The sequence below is a fragment of the Brassica napus genome, chromosome C6 (genome assembly GCF_020379485.1).
Source record: "Brassica napus cultivar Da-Ae chromosome C6, Da-Ae, whole genome shotgun sequence".
Classification (NCBI taxonomy): domain Eukaryota; kingdom Viridiplantae; phylum Streptophyta; class Magnoliopsida; order Brassicales; family Brassicaceae; genus Brassica; species Brassica napus.
This window is the reverse complement of record NC_063449.1, coordinates 33,668,971-33,685,342: the sequence shown is the minus strand read 5'-3', so window position 1 is coordinate 33,685,342 and position 16,372 is coordinate 33,668,971. Positions and strand designations below refer to the sequence as shown.

At 38.6% G+C, this 16,372-nt stretch overlaps 2 protein-coding genes across 2 annotated transcripts; both read left to right on the top strand.

Moving 5' to 3' along the window:
* Window positions 1–3,726: 3,726 nt before the first annotated feature.
* LOC106383617 (putative F-box protein At3g22421) lies at window positions 3,727–4,593 on the top strand. Its single transcript, XM_013823697.1, has one exon. The coding sequence runs from the start codon at window positions 3,727–3,729 to the stop codon at window positions 4,591–4,593; it is 867 nt and encodes a 288-aa protein (XP_013679151.1).
* A 3,035-nt stretch (window positions 4,594–7,628) lies between these two features.
* LOC106383619 lies at window positions 7,629–9,177 on the top strand. The gene is made up of 2 exons (XM_013823698.1): window positions 7,629–8,570; window positions 9,034–9,177. The coding sequence occupies exons 1-2, from the start codon at window positions 7,629–7,631 to the stop codon at window positions 9,175–9,177; spliced, it is 1,086 nt and encodes a 361-aa protein (XP_013679152.1).
* Window positions 9,178–16,372: the final 7,195 nt, after the last annotated feature.

Sequence of the window (16,372 nt, the reverse complement as noted above, 5' to 3'; positions counted from 1 at the left end):
GTTAAGGGTTTACGGTTTGGGTTTAGGGTTTAGAATTTGGGTTTAGGGGGGTTTAGGGTTTAGGTAGCTCTGTTTGGGTCTATGGTTTGGGTTAAGAATTTATGTTTAGGGTTTGGATTTATGGTTTAGAGTTTTGGTTTAGGGTTTAGGTAGCTCCGTTATGGTTTACGGTTTGGGTTAATAATTTGAGTTTAGGGTTTGGGTTTAGGGTATACGGTTTGGGTTTAGGGTTTAAGGGTTGTCTTTTGAGACTATATTACATTTTATATAGTAGTATAGCATGTGCATTGGAGTCATTTGCACGCACACGCGCTTCGGAAGCTATTACGGACAATTTTAGGTGAACTTGTCACATCGATGGGTTTTTACTGTAGAATGACTATATTCTTCATTTTAGTGTTCGAATATTCAGCAAATTGTCCCAATAAATTTTTATTAGTTTATTTTTAATTCTGAATCTGAAGCAAATATATTATACTCCGTCTGTTCCTAAATATAAAATGTTTTAGGTAGTATACGCTTATTAAGAAAATTATTTTTTATCTAAAAAGTATCATTAAAATTATAAACTAAAAACTACTCAACCAATTACAAAATAGAACTATTAAATTTGGTTGACCACACAGTTTTTGATAAACTTAAAGTTAACTAGAAAGATGAGAACATTTTATATATTTGAACATAAAAATTCTTCTAAACATCTTATATTTCAGAATAGAGAGAGTAATTTTTTATTTAAATTAATGCTATGCAACTTTACTGTGTGTGTTTTTGTTGTTGGAAGTTAATACAGTAATTTATTTGTAAAGTAGTTTACACTTTTAAATTACACTCGATTCTGATTTCTAGAACAAGTAAATTATAACAATGAAAATGTAGTAAAATAATTTTTGTTCGCTTTGTTATGTTAATTTGAAATATATATTTTTATTTTACTATCATATCAGCAATTGAAAACAAAAAATTGTAGACAATTTTCGTCTCTTAGAAATTTATTATAAACAGTTTTAATTGTATTACTACGATAAAAAAATTTTAACAGGCAAAATCACATACTTCATTTGTTTCATTTTAGTCGATGTTAAATATTTTTGCAAGAAAATATAAAATTTTATGTAATTTATTTCCGTTACATAAAAGTAGTATTACATAAAACTAGCTTAATCAATAAAAATAGCATTTTGTAATTGGTAAAGTAAATTTTATGTAGAATAGTGAAAGCATCAATTATTTCGAAAAAAAAAAATCATTAAACACCAAATAAATTGAAAGAGAGAGAGAGTACTATAAAGAAGACCTGGAAGAAAATTTAGTTTCATTAATCTTATGTTTTCAAAGACTCCAGTCCTTGATATAAAACACTAATAACCCATTGGTCAATCACTAGTTTTTGCAGCGAGATTCCAAATCATTCATAAACCATTTTATAAAGCATAGCAATTAGCAATAATGTAGATTCATAATCGTATGCATATACTTACTTACAGGCAGATTTGGTGACATCGGTTTAATCGAAGAAAGGACACTTGGATACCAATATTTTACTTTTGTGTTACTCGTCGTATTGTGGCAGCGAAGTGTTGCAGGGAGGGGATAGTGATATGGCATAGATACGCAACTGTTTTAACTTATATATTCATAGATATATTCAGAAATACAACTATACATTAGGTGTGACGTACATACACTGACACACACTTCAGTTGTTCATAGAGAACCAAAAAAGAAATTTGAAGTGGTCCGGTGCTGGTAGCAGCTGACTATTAATAACGTAATAATTTCATTCGAAACTAGACCCCTCGAAATCATTAAATTGTTACTATTAATAATGTGGTGCAAGAAGCTCTCTTTCACTATGTTGATTCACTATCTCCCATTTGGCTTTCTGAACTGGTAGGATAGAAAAGGTTTTGTTAGCCTTGTTTTTTTTGTAGACGCTAGCGTTCGACGTCTTAAAAAATACACTTCATCTTGAATGAATCTTTCCTTTCACTGTTTATAGAATAAAACGTTAACAGCATGGCGACTTAAAATTGACGGAGAGTTGTGATGTTGTAAAATCCAGCGTCAGAAAATGCGGTTATTTTTTACAAAACGCAGCGATATCAATTAAATAAGGATGCCTAGGCCTGGGCATTTTACCCGATATCCGAAGCCGCACCCGAACCGATCCGAAAAACCCGAACCGAAATCCGAACCGAAGTAGCAAAATACCCGAACAAGTATTGAGTTGGGAGAGTTTGGATATCCGAACCCAAACGGGTAATATCCGAACCCGAATGGATATCCAAAGATAACCGAACATATGTATAATTAACCTTATATTTTTAGTTTACTTCTCTCATTTTATTCAAAATATTTATATTAATGCTACACATAGCTTAAGATCAGATAATATACATATAATTATGGATTGTCACTCAACTTGAAAAACTTTTCAAGCTTCTTGTTTTGTGCATTAACAAAAATTGTATCCAAAATTTCAAAACAATAACCAAATTAGTGTTTTTTAGTTTTAAAATTTGTATTCAAATATATTAATCATTTAATTTATTAGCTATGTTTGGAAGTAGAAACTCTTTTAGCTTGTTTCGGTTTGTTTGTTTAATCTATGAACTTTGTTGATGTTTTCACTATGTTTTTGGACGGATTACTGTTGTTTTGTTCTCATTTCATATGTTTTTAGACTATTTATATTATTAGGAATGATTTGAAGACATAACAGAACATTCATTTCATTTTTTTTTATGTCTCCAGTTCGGATATATCTGAAATTACTCGAGCCCGAAGTGAAAATATCCGAACCCGATCCGAAGTTAGAAAATATCTGAACGGGTTTTATACTCCAATATCGAAATACCCGAATATCTGAAATACCCGATCCGAACTCAAACGGGTACCCAAACGTCTACTCCTAAGAATGCCGTAAAAAAACTGTTTCCTTTATTATTTTTTTAACGCCGAACGCTGCGGTTGCGTCAAAAAAGAACAGGGGTGTTGTCAAAAAAAAATGTCTTTTTGACAATGCATGTAATCAATAAAATTTTAGGATCCTACCAATGGAAAAACACACACACCAAGTAGGTTTCTCTTTGTTAGTATTATATTGCATAAAAATCAAGTTGAGTGAAACTAATGGTTTAACACCCAAGAGTTCAGGTTGTGTTTGTTATTCTTTTTGTTATTTTCAAGTAATAGAATAACAAAAGTTATGAGGAGCTAGCGAAGGGAAGAACAAAATAAAAACAGAGGAAGCAGAAAAAAAGGCAGCAGGAGAAAATGCATGGAAAGAGTCAAAGTGGGTAAGCTCTCTCAGACCTAACATTCGCATCACCATTCTCAGCTAAACCAGCTTAATCTCCGGTTTTCATTTTCTGTATGCATCTGATCACTGTCTCACACGTGGCAAACCGTATGATGACAAGGAGACCAAGTCCAAAAAAAAGTGTTTCTTCTTTGACGATAATATATAGTTATATACACACAAGAGTGTGTGTGTTCCTCCAGATTTTCAGTTACCATTGAGATGATCTACAAACACACAATTATGTGTTTTCAACAATTTTGTGATTATTAATCCTAGCAGAGGTTACTGGGCCATGAATTATTGGGCCAGCGTCTTTTAGGGTTTGTTTGTGTCTTCAATTATATAAACGACGCACCTTTGGTGAATAAGAAAGGAAACTTAAATAGGGTTTTGAGTGGTTTGTTTGCAACTTGGAAACTATGACGACGATGTTGGATCTTCCCGATGACTTGCTAGATGAGATTTTCTCTAGGGTTCCCTTGGACTCTACAACAGCAGTACGATCAACATGCAAAGCTTGGAGTGAGTCTAGGATGATCGTGATGATGGATCATAATGTTTATCTAACGAGCGTAGTTGTCAACGAAAACGCATCAACAAAGCGTCTAGGTAAACTCACTTGCCTAACCCACGAACAAGTCAAGATATCTGAAGTCTTTCACTGTGATGGTTTGTTACTATTCATCTTGAAAGACGACAAGAGACTTGTGGTTTGGAACCCTTGTTTGGGGGAAACAAGGTGGATCGAAAAAGGACGACATGCTAACGTACGTGCCAAGTACAAGTACGCTTTCGGGTACAAGGTGCGTAAGAAGAAGGGGGAATCTTTTCGTCGTTACAAAATCTTGAGGTTTACGCTTCTTACAGTCTTGGACTCTCCATCGTATGAAACCTACGATTTTGGTTCTAGTTCATGGACGCACCAAGGTTATAATGCGTTCAAGGGTATAAATGAGTTTTGTGACCGTGGCGTTTCTCTCAAGGGAAACCCTTACTGGTGCGCTATAGACTCATGGGGACAGATCAGTCGCACGGTCTGTTTTGATTTCGCAAGTGTGGGATTTGGAGGGCATCAAGATTTACCATTCCGGGTTCCTTATCAGTTTCAACATCTTGTGAGACTGTCTTGTGTGAGAGATGAGAAGCTTACGGTTCTAGTTCAATCCAGGGAAACATTTGTGATAGATATATGGATCACGGATAAGATTGATGAACAAAAAGTGTCGTGGAGCAAGTTCGGGACCACTTACTGGCTTGATCAGGACAGATGGAGGTTTCTTTGTTGAAGAGGAGAAGAAACTCGCAATGGTTTTCGGTAAAGACGGAGACGAAAAATTAGACACAGTGAAAGTCTTTGGAGAGGATGGATACTTTAGAGAATTGGATCTTGGAGAGTCTTCAGACAAAAAGTGTTGGCCACTTGTGTGCCCTTATGTTCCAAGTTTCGTGCAAAACAAGCCACACAAAAGCTATCCAGAGAAGCGTTGATATGATGGGAACATGTTGAGATATGATAATAAGCGAATCAAGCACAAGGATATGATCGATCGTCTGAACAAGATTTCTTCTTATTATAATAAATTTTATTCAATCTCATTTTCAAGAAAACTTGTAAGAGAGAATTTATCACAATTTATAAGTGCATACAAGGCACAAACATAAAAAAGGAAGTGGAGGCAATATAAGTGTATTAGAACAGTTGACAATCCAATAATAATAATAATATAAAAGCATGTTATATACACACACACTGACACAAGTGTATGTTATATACACACACTGACACAAGTGTGTGTTCCTCTAAATTTTCAGTTAGATTATGTATATTGGTTACATGTTTACAACAATCTATTTTCAGTCCACATCATTTTCACTATCTTATATATCATTTTTTTAATTTTCACATCACAATCCAACACTCATTTAATTTTTATTCTCTAAAATAATTTTGTTTAAAAAAAATTACAACATCCTATCTCACCAATTTTAGTCATACTTTATTTTATTTTATGTTTTTTTTGTGATTACATATTATTAATACAAATTATCGTTTTAAATTAAAACAAATAATTAAGAAATAAATACATTTATAAATACTTTTTATTTTCGAGTTTATTTTATATATTAATTTTTTTTAAAAAAATTGCAAGTGGGGGATAATAGCAAAAATATAGTAAAAAAGATGGGGTTTTTGTGTCTAAATGAAATGAAACACGTCTCTATTTATAGAATATCAAAATGATGAATTTTGATATAAAACTTTTATATATATATATAGTTATAGTTATAGTTATTATGATATAATTGATGTTAAATAATTGAGATAAAAAGTTATAAAATATGAGTATCCAATCAATTTCGTACACCTGTCTTCATTCATCTATTTGCGTTGCAATTAAAATCCGAGAGACAAACTTAATATTTTGGTCCAATAAACCTTTGTTACGTCATATAAAAAAGACTCGTGTTGTTTTTTCAACGCTGTGATAAGTTTCAACACTAAATTGCAACATCATGTATTTTTCTTTTAGAACAAACCATTGTAAAACTTATCAACAATTATTAATATTTATTTACAGTCGATAAATCTTCCATTGTAAGTAGTCTTATATCAATATACGAAACACAATTCTGTATATATTTGTTAGGAATGATTGATCGATTGATTGCTTAATTTTTTAACATATAGAATTTTATCACCGAATTTCAAACCTTTAGCTGGTACGTCTCGGGTAGGATCCGTCTCATGCAACTTCCACTATCAATCGAATGGGGTTTACACAAACACTAAACGCTTTTCTTGTATAAAACATGACACCAAATGAAGACAAAGTAAATAAAAAGATCTAAGCAACTTCATCGCACAAAGACATGACTCGAACAATGTTTCTTCTGTTAAGTTTCGAAAGCATGTTTATTTATACTACACCCTCACCCAAGACTCTTTTCAAATCTGATGTAGATTCTTACTTGGATCTCTTATCTCCATTGATGTTGAAAACAACTCTCATATATCCCATTCCTAAGAGCATCCCATTTGATATAACCCTAGATCTGTGAGTCCTTGGAATATGTTTTCAACCCATTCTTCAACACCCCTTCTGAACATACTTTCTAGCTGCAGCAAGAAAAACCAAGACACGTCCAGCCTGAATTCTTAGTAAAAATGTTGAATTTTCTATTGTTTAAATTTGTCTTGTGATTGCACGGAAAAACAGTCTTAAAGCCTCCAAATCTTGAACCTCCATGAATCGGTCAGGTTTTCTTTTGATTTTTCTTTCAACCTTGGAGACAAATGGATTGTACTTGACATCGAAGAACATATGTATCAGATCTTTCTCTATGAATTCCTCAAGCTTCTTATGTCTCTTATACCAGTAATCAGAACTCGGATTTGTTATGATATCACTTGTTAGGCTTTTCAAACACATGTCCAACTCATCGATTAATAATTCATTATATGGCTTATATACTATAAAATGTTAGAAATTATTGAGTTGGACATTACTTATATACTAGACATTATTTGTCTAAACTTCCAATGTGAAATTTTAATTGATTTCACAAGAGTAGTCCTTTGATGTTCATGTTCCTCTTTCAAAAGAACTTAAAAGTTTTACAGCTAGAGAGCCTAGAGGCATGTGCATAGTCAGTCTATCACCGCACTAGAAGTGCGAGTTCTTATCAGGCCCATGTATTATTAGCCCAGCTTCATTTAGGGTCTTTTGTGTCTTCAATTATATAAACGATGATGCACCTTGGTTAATATAAGAACGGAAACGCAAATAGGGTTTTGAAGGGTTTGTTCCAGCTCGAAAACTATGACGACGATGTTGGATCTTCCAGACGAATTGATAGATGATATTTTCTCTAGGGTTCCCTCAGAATCTGTGAGAGCAGCACGATCAACGTGCAAAGCTTGGAACGCTTTATTTTATCGATGGTTTGCAAAGAAGATGGAACATAATGTTAAAGTAACATGGAAGAAGCAAGGGAGTCAGGTGAGTCTAGGATGATCATGATAATGGATCATAATGTTTATCTAAACATCATCGTCGTCAACAAAAACCCATCAACAAAGCGTCTAGGCAAACTTACTTTCCCAACCCACAAGGTATCTCAAGTCTTTATCACTGCGATGGTTTGTTACTATGCATCTTGAAAGACAAAAAAGGTGGATCGAGACTTTTGGTTTGGAACCCTTGTCTGGGAAGATTCGAAAACGCGCCTCACGCGCTTGACTCTTTTCTCTCCCAAGATGCGAAGCCTTTTGTTTTCCCTTCACCGTCGCCGATCTCGGCGGTGGCTCCCACCCGCCCTCATGGCAAAAAAGAAACCCCCGAAAAAGCAACCCTCCGGTCGTCTTCCCACTGGAACGACCAACCCCTCCTCTAGCAAGCAACCCTCGTCGGCGCCTGATTCATCCTCAGCCGCTAAATCAAAGAAACCCTCTGTCTCCGCTCTGGCTGGATCCCCCACCCAGACGACTCAGACCCCCATCCCTGCCCAGGAAGTCTTTATCCCTATTCTGGCCATAGACACCGAAACCCCCAAATCCAAAACCCTAGCTACAGTAAATCCTATTGTACCTGGTTCCGCAACCCATTCTTTGGCTCCTCCGGAGACTGGAAAACCCACCACAATAGACAAAGCTCCACCTCCTATCGCGGCTCAACAGTCACCGGCGGACCTCTGGAAAGGCTCTGTAAAAGAAGCTTCTGTGAAGCTCTTTCCAAAGGAGACTCCTTACACGCTAGATTCGGGTGAGAAATGTGTAACGATTCCAAATGCAGTGGTTGAGAAAAACAAGAAAGCTTGGGAGTGTTTCATCCTGGGCCAGTTCTATGAAGAAGCCCCTGCTCGTGGAGCTGTTCATGCTATCGTGAATGGAATCTGGAGTCGTCAAAGATGGGACATAACAGTCAACAAGATGGACGGAAATGCTTACCTTTTCCGTGTACCCTGCCCCAACGTTCGGCGCCGTATCCTCAGCCAGAACCTGTGGCAAATTGATGGCCAAACCATGTTTGTTGCCAAATGGTTCCCGGGAATCCAGCAAATTAAACCTGAGTTGGAAATGGTTCCTGTCTGGCTTGAGCTCACTGGTGTTCCTCTACAGTTCTTCAACAAAGACGCCCTTCAGGAGATTGCAGGGCTTGTTGGGCATCCTGTGTGCTTACACCCGGCAACGGAAAACCTCACTAACATTGAGGTTGCAAAAGTCTATACTGTCATTGATCCTCGTGAGCCTCTACCGGAATTCGTAAGCACGGTTTGAAGGAGGTGACACAAGGAGAATAGTTGTTTCTTGTCCATGGCTTCCCTCTCGCTATGAGTCTTGCAAGAAATTTGGGCACACCATTTCAAGATGCAAATCTGCTCCCCGAACCTGTGAAACTTGCAACTCGGTGAAGCACACTACCGCTGCCTTCCCGAGAACAAACCACCTTCCTCCTGACCTCAGGAAACAGAAGGGCAAGGCACCTATAAAAAGTCTGCTCCCAATTGTGGGTCAGCCAGAGACAGCTCGGAAAGCGGAAGGAACTAAACCTGTGGAGACGTTCGAAACTGTGGCTTCAAACTATGAGGGCACATGACCTCAGAAGAACTCAGCTGCTGTCCGCTCCTCTAGTGAGCAAAGTGATCACACGGTTTCTACCCACCATGATTTGAGCAAATGAAGTCTATATGTGGACTTATCAGCTGATGGTAAACTACCTAAACAGCGATCTAGCTCTACCTCCTCGTCCGATACATCTCTCTCAGGGGATGAGGATGATCCAGATGATGACAGTGATGAGTTCATTGAGTTCTTCTCCAAAAGCTATCAGAAGCGGGCGAAGTTGAAAGCTAGGGCTAGAGGCTCTTAAACCCTCTAACCCCCCCCCCCCCCCCCCCTTTTTTTATGGATTTCTTTTCTTGGAATGTAAGAGGAATAAATAATTCTGTAAAGCAGCGTAGCTTTCGGAAATGGATTCGTAAGTATAATCTTTTTTTTGGTTGCCTCGTTGAGACTCATGTACAACAGCTTAATGCGGTCTCTACGATTAATAATATCTTGCCTGGCTGGGTTTCTGAGGAGAATTATTAGTTTTCTGATCTTGGGAAGCTCTGGGTTGTCTGGAAGCCTTCAATGCAGATGAAAATAATATCTAAGTCCCTCCAAATGTTCACCTGTCTTGTCAAACTGCTATTTCAGTCGTGTGAGTTCGGAGTTTCTTTTGTCTACGGTTCAAATTGCAGAAAAGAACGAAGACTATTATGGGGCGAGCTTGAAACCACTTCTTGCTTACCTCAGCTTTACGGTCTTCCTTGGATTGTTACGGGTGATTTCAACGAGATCATCTCACCTTCAGAACACTCCCGCGCTGATCAATCAACCTCCTCAAGGGGTATGCGAGACTTCAGGGAATGCCTTCAAAGGTGCTCCCTTTCTGATCTCCAGTTCAGTGGTACTAGTTTTACCTGGTCCAACTCATCAGTCTCCAAAAAGCTTGATCGTCTCCTTTGTAATGAAGAATGGTTGGAACAGTCTCCTGAATCTATTACAGTTTTTGGGGAACCAGGAATGTCTGATCACAGTCCTTGTTGTGTTCCTTGATCAACTGAAGCCTCTGCAGAACCGGTCCTTCAGATTCTTTGCCCACTTGAACCTGCACCCTGACTTTGCAGAGCTTATCAAAACAACTTGGAACTCTTTGTCTTTTCATGGTTCAAAGCAGCTTTGTGTGTCTAAAAAGCTAAAGCACCTGAAGCCTCTTATTCGTTCATTCCATAAAGAAAACTACTCGGACTTGGAGAAGCGAGTCCAAGAAGCTTTTGATCAACTCACCCGATGCCAACACCTGTCTCTAACCTCCCCAAGCTCTACGACCTATGAAGCAGAGCGGGAAGCCCATTCCAAATGGTTTGAATTAGCACGAGCTGAAGACAAATTCCTCAGGCAACGTTCTCGGATCCAATGGACAGTGGATGGGGATGCAAACACAACCTTCTATCACCGGGTTATAAGGGTCAGACAGAATCAGAACCACATCCACTTCCTCATTGATGACGATGACACGGTGATTGATACTCTTGATGGAGTTAAGCAGCATGCTGTAGCATATTTCCAACGGCTGCTTGGTGGTTCTACCGCGCCAACAACCTCTACGCCAGAGGACATTGCTTCTCTCATGCAAGTTAAATGCTCTCAGGATGCTATCACTGCTCTATCAGCTCCCTTCACTGACATGGACATTTAGGATGCCTTCATGTCTCTTCCAAGGAATAAATCCTCTGGACCGGATGGTTACCCTGCCGAGTTCTTCATCGGAAATTGGAAAGCTGTTGGCCGGGACATGATAGGTGCAGTCAGAGAATTCTTGAACACAGGGGAGCTTTTACAGCAATAGAATGCGACCCTTATCACTCTGGTCCCTAAGAAGGTCAATGCCAACAAGATTACTGAGTTCAGACCTATCTCATGTTGCAATACAGTCTACAAAGTGGCCTCAAAGCTCCTTGCCAACAGACTAAAGGTACATTTGCCGACCCTAATCTCAAGCTCTTAGTCGGCTTTTGTTCCAGGTCGCCTGCTCGTTGAGAATGTTCTTCTGGCTACAAAACTTGTCTCGGGTTACAACTGGAAAAAAATCTCAAAGCGTTGCATGCTAAAGGTTGATCTCCAAAAAGCATTTGATACCCTTGACTGAGACTTCATTCTCCATACCCTGGAAGCACTTGATTTCCCTCCAGTATTCAGAAACCTTATGAAGAAATTCTTGACAACAACTCAGTTCTCAGTGGCTATAAATGGCGAGTCTTGTGGCTACTTCAAAGGAACAAGGGGTCTCCGCCAAGGTGATCCACTCTCTCCTTACCTATTTGTCCTTGCTTTGGAAGTGTTCTCTCAGCAACTAAAACAGAAGTACTTAGATGGATCTATTGGGTACCATCAAAAAACGTCTACTCTCAAGGTCACACATCTCTCCTTTGCTGATGACCTAATGATTTTCACTGATGGAACATCCCGCTCTGTACAATGCATTGCTGATACTATGGAGGAATTTGCCTTATGGTCGGGTCTGAGAATGAATAGGGCAAAGACTGAACTCTTCACTGCTGGTCTGAACGATGCAGAGACTCTTGACATCTCTAGGCTTGGATTCAACATGGGTTCAATGCCAATCAGGTATCTTGGGCTGCCATTGATGTATAGAACGCTGAGGATATCAGATTACAGATCACTGTTGGAAAAGATCTCTTCAAACTTCAACTGCTGGTCTGCTAAGGCATTATCCTTTGCTGGCAGGAGACAGCTCCTATCTTCTGTCATCTATGGATCCATAAACTTCTGAACGTCTGCTTTCATTCTGCCTAAAGGATGCATAAAGAAAATTGAAAGCATGTGCTCTCAATTCCTATGGAGTGGAACTGAAACGAAGAAATGCATTGCTAAAGTTTCGTGGCAAACTGTTTGTCTCCCTAAGCGTGAAGGTGGCCTGGGGTTAAGAGATATCAGTCTTTGGAATAAGACTTTGTGTTTAAAGCTGTTCTGGAAACTATTCTCTAAAAGTGACTCCCTTTAGACTAGCTGGGTGAAAGAATACCGAATGAAGGACGAGAACCTCTGGTCCCTTGATGCAGAGAAAACCACATCTTCGACTTGGAAAGCGCTGGTGTCGTTGAGGGGCCTAGCAGCTCAGTTCATCAGAGCTAAAATTGGGAATGGTCAGCGGATAAGCTTTTGGTTTGATCACTGGACTCCTTTAGGACCACTCATCCACAGATTTGGTGACTTGGGGCCAAGGGAACTATCTATCTCTCTCTCCGCTACCGTCTCTGAAGCTTGTACTCAATCTGGCTGGCTTCTTCGTGGTGCTCGATCCCCAGCAGCAGAGGAGCTACAGATTTATCTCACATCTATCCCACTTCCTGCTGTCTCCCCAAAAGACGATTACTATGCCTGGGAGATTGAAGGAACCGAGCTGAATACTTTCTCTACTCGTAAGACATGGAACGTGGTTCGAAATAGAGAAGAGGAGAAAGACTGGACTCGAAATATCTGGTTCAAGGGTCATGTTCCCCGTCAGGCTTTCATGGCGTGGATAGCTCACCAAGACCGCCTCCCTACCAGGACGAGATTGATAAGTTGGGGTATGAATATATCATCTTCTTGCTGTCTCTGTAACAGGGTGGATGAAACCAGAACACATTTATTCCTGCAATGTGAAATCAGTGAGGAAATTTGGGCTTTGGTTCTGCGGAGACTTGGGCATTCTCATCGCGCGTTCCACACTTGGATAGCTTTTGCAGAATGGACAGCGTTGAACGACTCTGTAACAAGTAGAACCCTTAAGAGGCTGGTCTCACAAGCTACAATTTCAAGCATCTGGACTGAGAGGAATAAGCGCCTTCATGACTCCGAATCCCGAACTCCAGCAGCTATTTTCAAGGTGATTGATCGCTTCATCAGAGATGTCCTCCTAGGAAAAAGGAAGCTCAAACGCTTTCAACCCCTGATGCAGCTTTGGTTACGATATGAGTAGCAATCTTGATCTCTTTACTGTCAACTTAGCCTTGTTTTTATTTTTTGCCTTAGCTAACTTGACCTAGTTTAAACCCCTTTTGTATAGTTACAAACTCTTCTCATATTTATATGAAATTCACATTTTGGCAAAAAAAAAAACCCTTGTCCGGGACAAACAAGGTGGATCGAAAGAGGACGACATGCTGACGTACGTGCCGAGTACAAGTACGCTATAGGGTACGAGGGAGATTCTTGTCATCGTCGACACTACAAAATCTTGAGGTTTATAGATGCTAAAATCCAAGAAGACTTTTTATTATATGAAACGACCGATTTTGGCTCTAGTTCATGGATGCGTCAACGTTTTAATGGGTTTAGAGGTATAAAGTTTTTCGGCCGTGGTGTTTCTCTCAAAGGAAACACTTACTGGTGCGCTACAGACTCACTAAAACAGATCGCTCATACGGTTTGTTTTGATTTCACAAGAATGAGATTCAGAGGGCTTCAAACTCTACCGTTCCCTCATCGGTTTGAACATCTCGTGATTCTGTCTTGTGTGAGAGATGAGAAGCTTTCGGTTTTACTTCAGTCTAGGGAATCACTTGTGGTTGATATATGGATCAGTGATACGCTTGATGAACAAAAGGTGTTGTGGAGCAAGTTCTTGAGAGTGTGTATGTTCAGTACCTTTTTTTTTAACACTGAATATATCATAATATTGAGGTCCAAAAGGACAAGTTTGGGAGCACCCCTGAGTTATAACACGAAGAAATAGAGAAGACAGAGGTACTAAAAAAAAGAAGACGACATAAGAAGAAAAAGGGAGGAGGTACCAGTAGGTACTTGTAAGAGCTTAATGCTCAATACTATCAGAAAAGGTTATGAAGGACTTGAGGCAGAAGCCAGTAACCTTAGATCCCTTTATCTTTACCACACCAGAAGACATGTGTTTGACGCATCCTCTTGTATCATCTGATGGAGGTTTATCTTTACCGCACCAGAAAACATGTTCAGTACCTTTATCAGGAAGATCTCAGATGGGGGTTTCTTTGTTGAAGAGGAGAAGAAACTCGCAATGAGTTTTGGTAAAGATAGAGACAAAAAATTAGACACAGTAAAAATCTTTGGAGTGAAAATTTTTGGTGCAAATCAAGCCACAAAAAACCAGTTTAGAAAAGCGTAGATATGATGAGAGAACCATCAGACAAAGAGTGTTCGCCACTTGTGTGCCCTTATGTGCCAAGTTTCGTGCAGATCAAGCCACACAAAAGTAGTTCAGAGAAGCGTCGATATGATAATAAGCAAATCAGACACAAGGATATGATCATTTGAACAAGATTTTTAGTTATTTTCAATCAGAAAGAACTGTACTATATATGTTATAATGAATTTTACAAAGGGAAAGTTTCTAGAAAATGCTAGATTTTCGAGTCGAGACAACAGCCGAGCCGACCAGTTAGCTACCGAGTTTCGTACTGGTTTTTCTATTTTAGTTTAGTTTTCTAGACTACTTCAAGTTTAATTAATAAAATGATGACTTTTTGATGTAAAAAAATGAATTAGGCTTTGCATTGTATTCAATCTAAATAGAGATTGGTTCATCAACACATGAAGATAAAAAGAAAGTGGAGGCAAAGGAGTGTGTACCAGAAGAGTTGATGATCCAACAATAATACAAAACAAAGCTTCTTTTAACGCTTCGAGAATTGTGGTGCCTTACGAGCCTTCTTGAGCCCAACCTTCTTTCTTTCAACCACTCTTGCGTCACTAGTGAGCAAACCTTCCTTCTTCAGAGGCGATCTACACTATATAATCGAAAAAAATCCGACTAAATCCAAACCGAACTCTAAGATAACTAAGAATATTCAAATGGAACTAAATTTCATACCTAAAAAGACGATTATATTGAACCGAACCCTAATTGGATATCCGAACATCTATACCTAGCTAGAGGCATTTCTATACCTATCATTATACTAGAAGTGTGAGCTTTCAAGCCCATGTATTGTTGGGCCAGCTTTTTGTAGGTTTCTTTTTATGTTTTTAAACGATTAGAGCTTGATCTGCGCATTTGCGGGGTTATTTGTTTTTGCTTAGCTTAGCAAAAAAAATATTTATCTTATATAAATGGTAATATACATTTTAAAAATTTATATATATTAAATAATTATTTAATATATTTCTAAACACAATCATTTTATCATTTATAATGAATAATTTTATTTTATTTTTTAATCTATCAACTGGTACAACCATATTTTTAAAATATAACTCGTGTGTTCGTGCAAATGTACTAGCGACGCTACGTTTTATATATCCATATGAAGAGATGCGGGGTGTATGGACTAGCTATATGCTATCATCGCATTGTTTGTGTTTGTGTGACGCGCTAGGCGTCGTGTGTGTTCATGTTAGAGCTAAACTTCCATAATGGGAGTTCTATTTACTCAAGTCAGTGGTTTGCGTGTTTAGCATCCCATACCTCACGGAGTAACTCCCATGTTACTCACCCCTCTTATTCCTTCCTCTTTCAGATGAGACTGACGAGCTGGAGTGATTGCTATCAGGCTGGTGCTTTGTGAGTTCTATTTCATTTCTTTTTCACACTTGCGGTTTTATGCTTTTATCGATATTTTCGGGATTTATTACGTTATTATGTTTATGGCTATTTATTAGATTTACGACTTCGGAGTTGACTTTTGAGAAGTAATAAATTGAGATTTCAGACTTTTTATTTATTTAAGTTATTTTGGAAAATACGGGTGTTACATTTTGGTATCAGAGCGGGGTTCCGTCCCGGCTCTGACCCGGGATGGCGATTTGTTGGGACATGGTTTTGACCCGGTTTTGACTCGGTCTTTATTCGGGTTTAATCGATTTTAAAAGATTTTTGAATCTGGGGATTTGGGAGTTTTAAAGAAAGAAAAATACAACACATTTCTGTTCAGTAACTTCTAACCCAAGTGTCTTTTTATTGACGATGAGTTTATCATCGTCATCCGCACTCTAGCTAATAGGGTTTCAACCAGATGTTCGAGATATGGATGATGTCACAGTTTGATAGATAACTCAGGTGTGTATCAGTTTCATCTGTCGTGTTCGGAGATTGTCCGCATGTGGATATGTGATGTTGTTGCCACCACCCAAATTTCAAGCCATCGCTCCACGAGTTTTTGTTATTGGAGATTATGTGGTATGAGATGTGAGCCATGAGTTGGCATGTGTTATTCGTGTGTATGAGTATATTTACTGCCTTGGAGGCATGGTTATTTTGTAGACTCGTGGGGATCGCTTTTGGATCGGGTGCGACAGCTTGCGTTGTGTGATATTGGAGTTATGCTTGGTATGTTTTCCAGTTTTTGGCAGTGTTGATCATTTCAGAGATGTGTCAGTTTGGACAGCTGACATAGAAACGTTGGGAGCTATTTATATTGACTGCGGTGTACCAGTTATGCTTGGAGGGCTGATTGGTTCAGAGACTCGTCAGAGATGGAGTTGTGTTTTGCGATATCATTCTTGGGATGGACTGGTTATCACGAAACCGAGTACTGTTG

Coding starts and splice junctions, on each gene's coding strand:
- LOC106383617 (XM_013823697.1), top strand. CDS start 3,727: ATGACGACGATGTTGGATCTTCCCGATGACTTGCTAGATGAGATTTTC.
- LOC106383619 (XM_013823698.1), top strand. CDS start 7,629: ATGGCAAAAAAGAAACCCCCGAAAAAGCAACCCTCCGGTCGTCTTCCC. Junction 8,571..9,033: donor GTGAGCCTCTACCGGAATTC/GTAAGCACGGTT, acceptor CTACCTAAACAG/CGATCTAGCTCTACCTCCTC.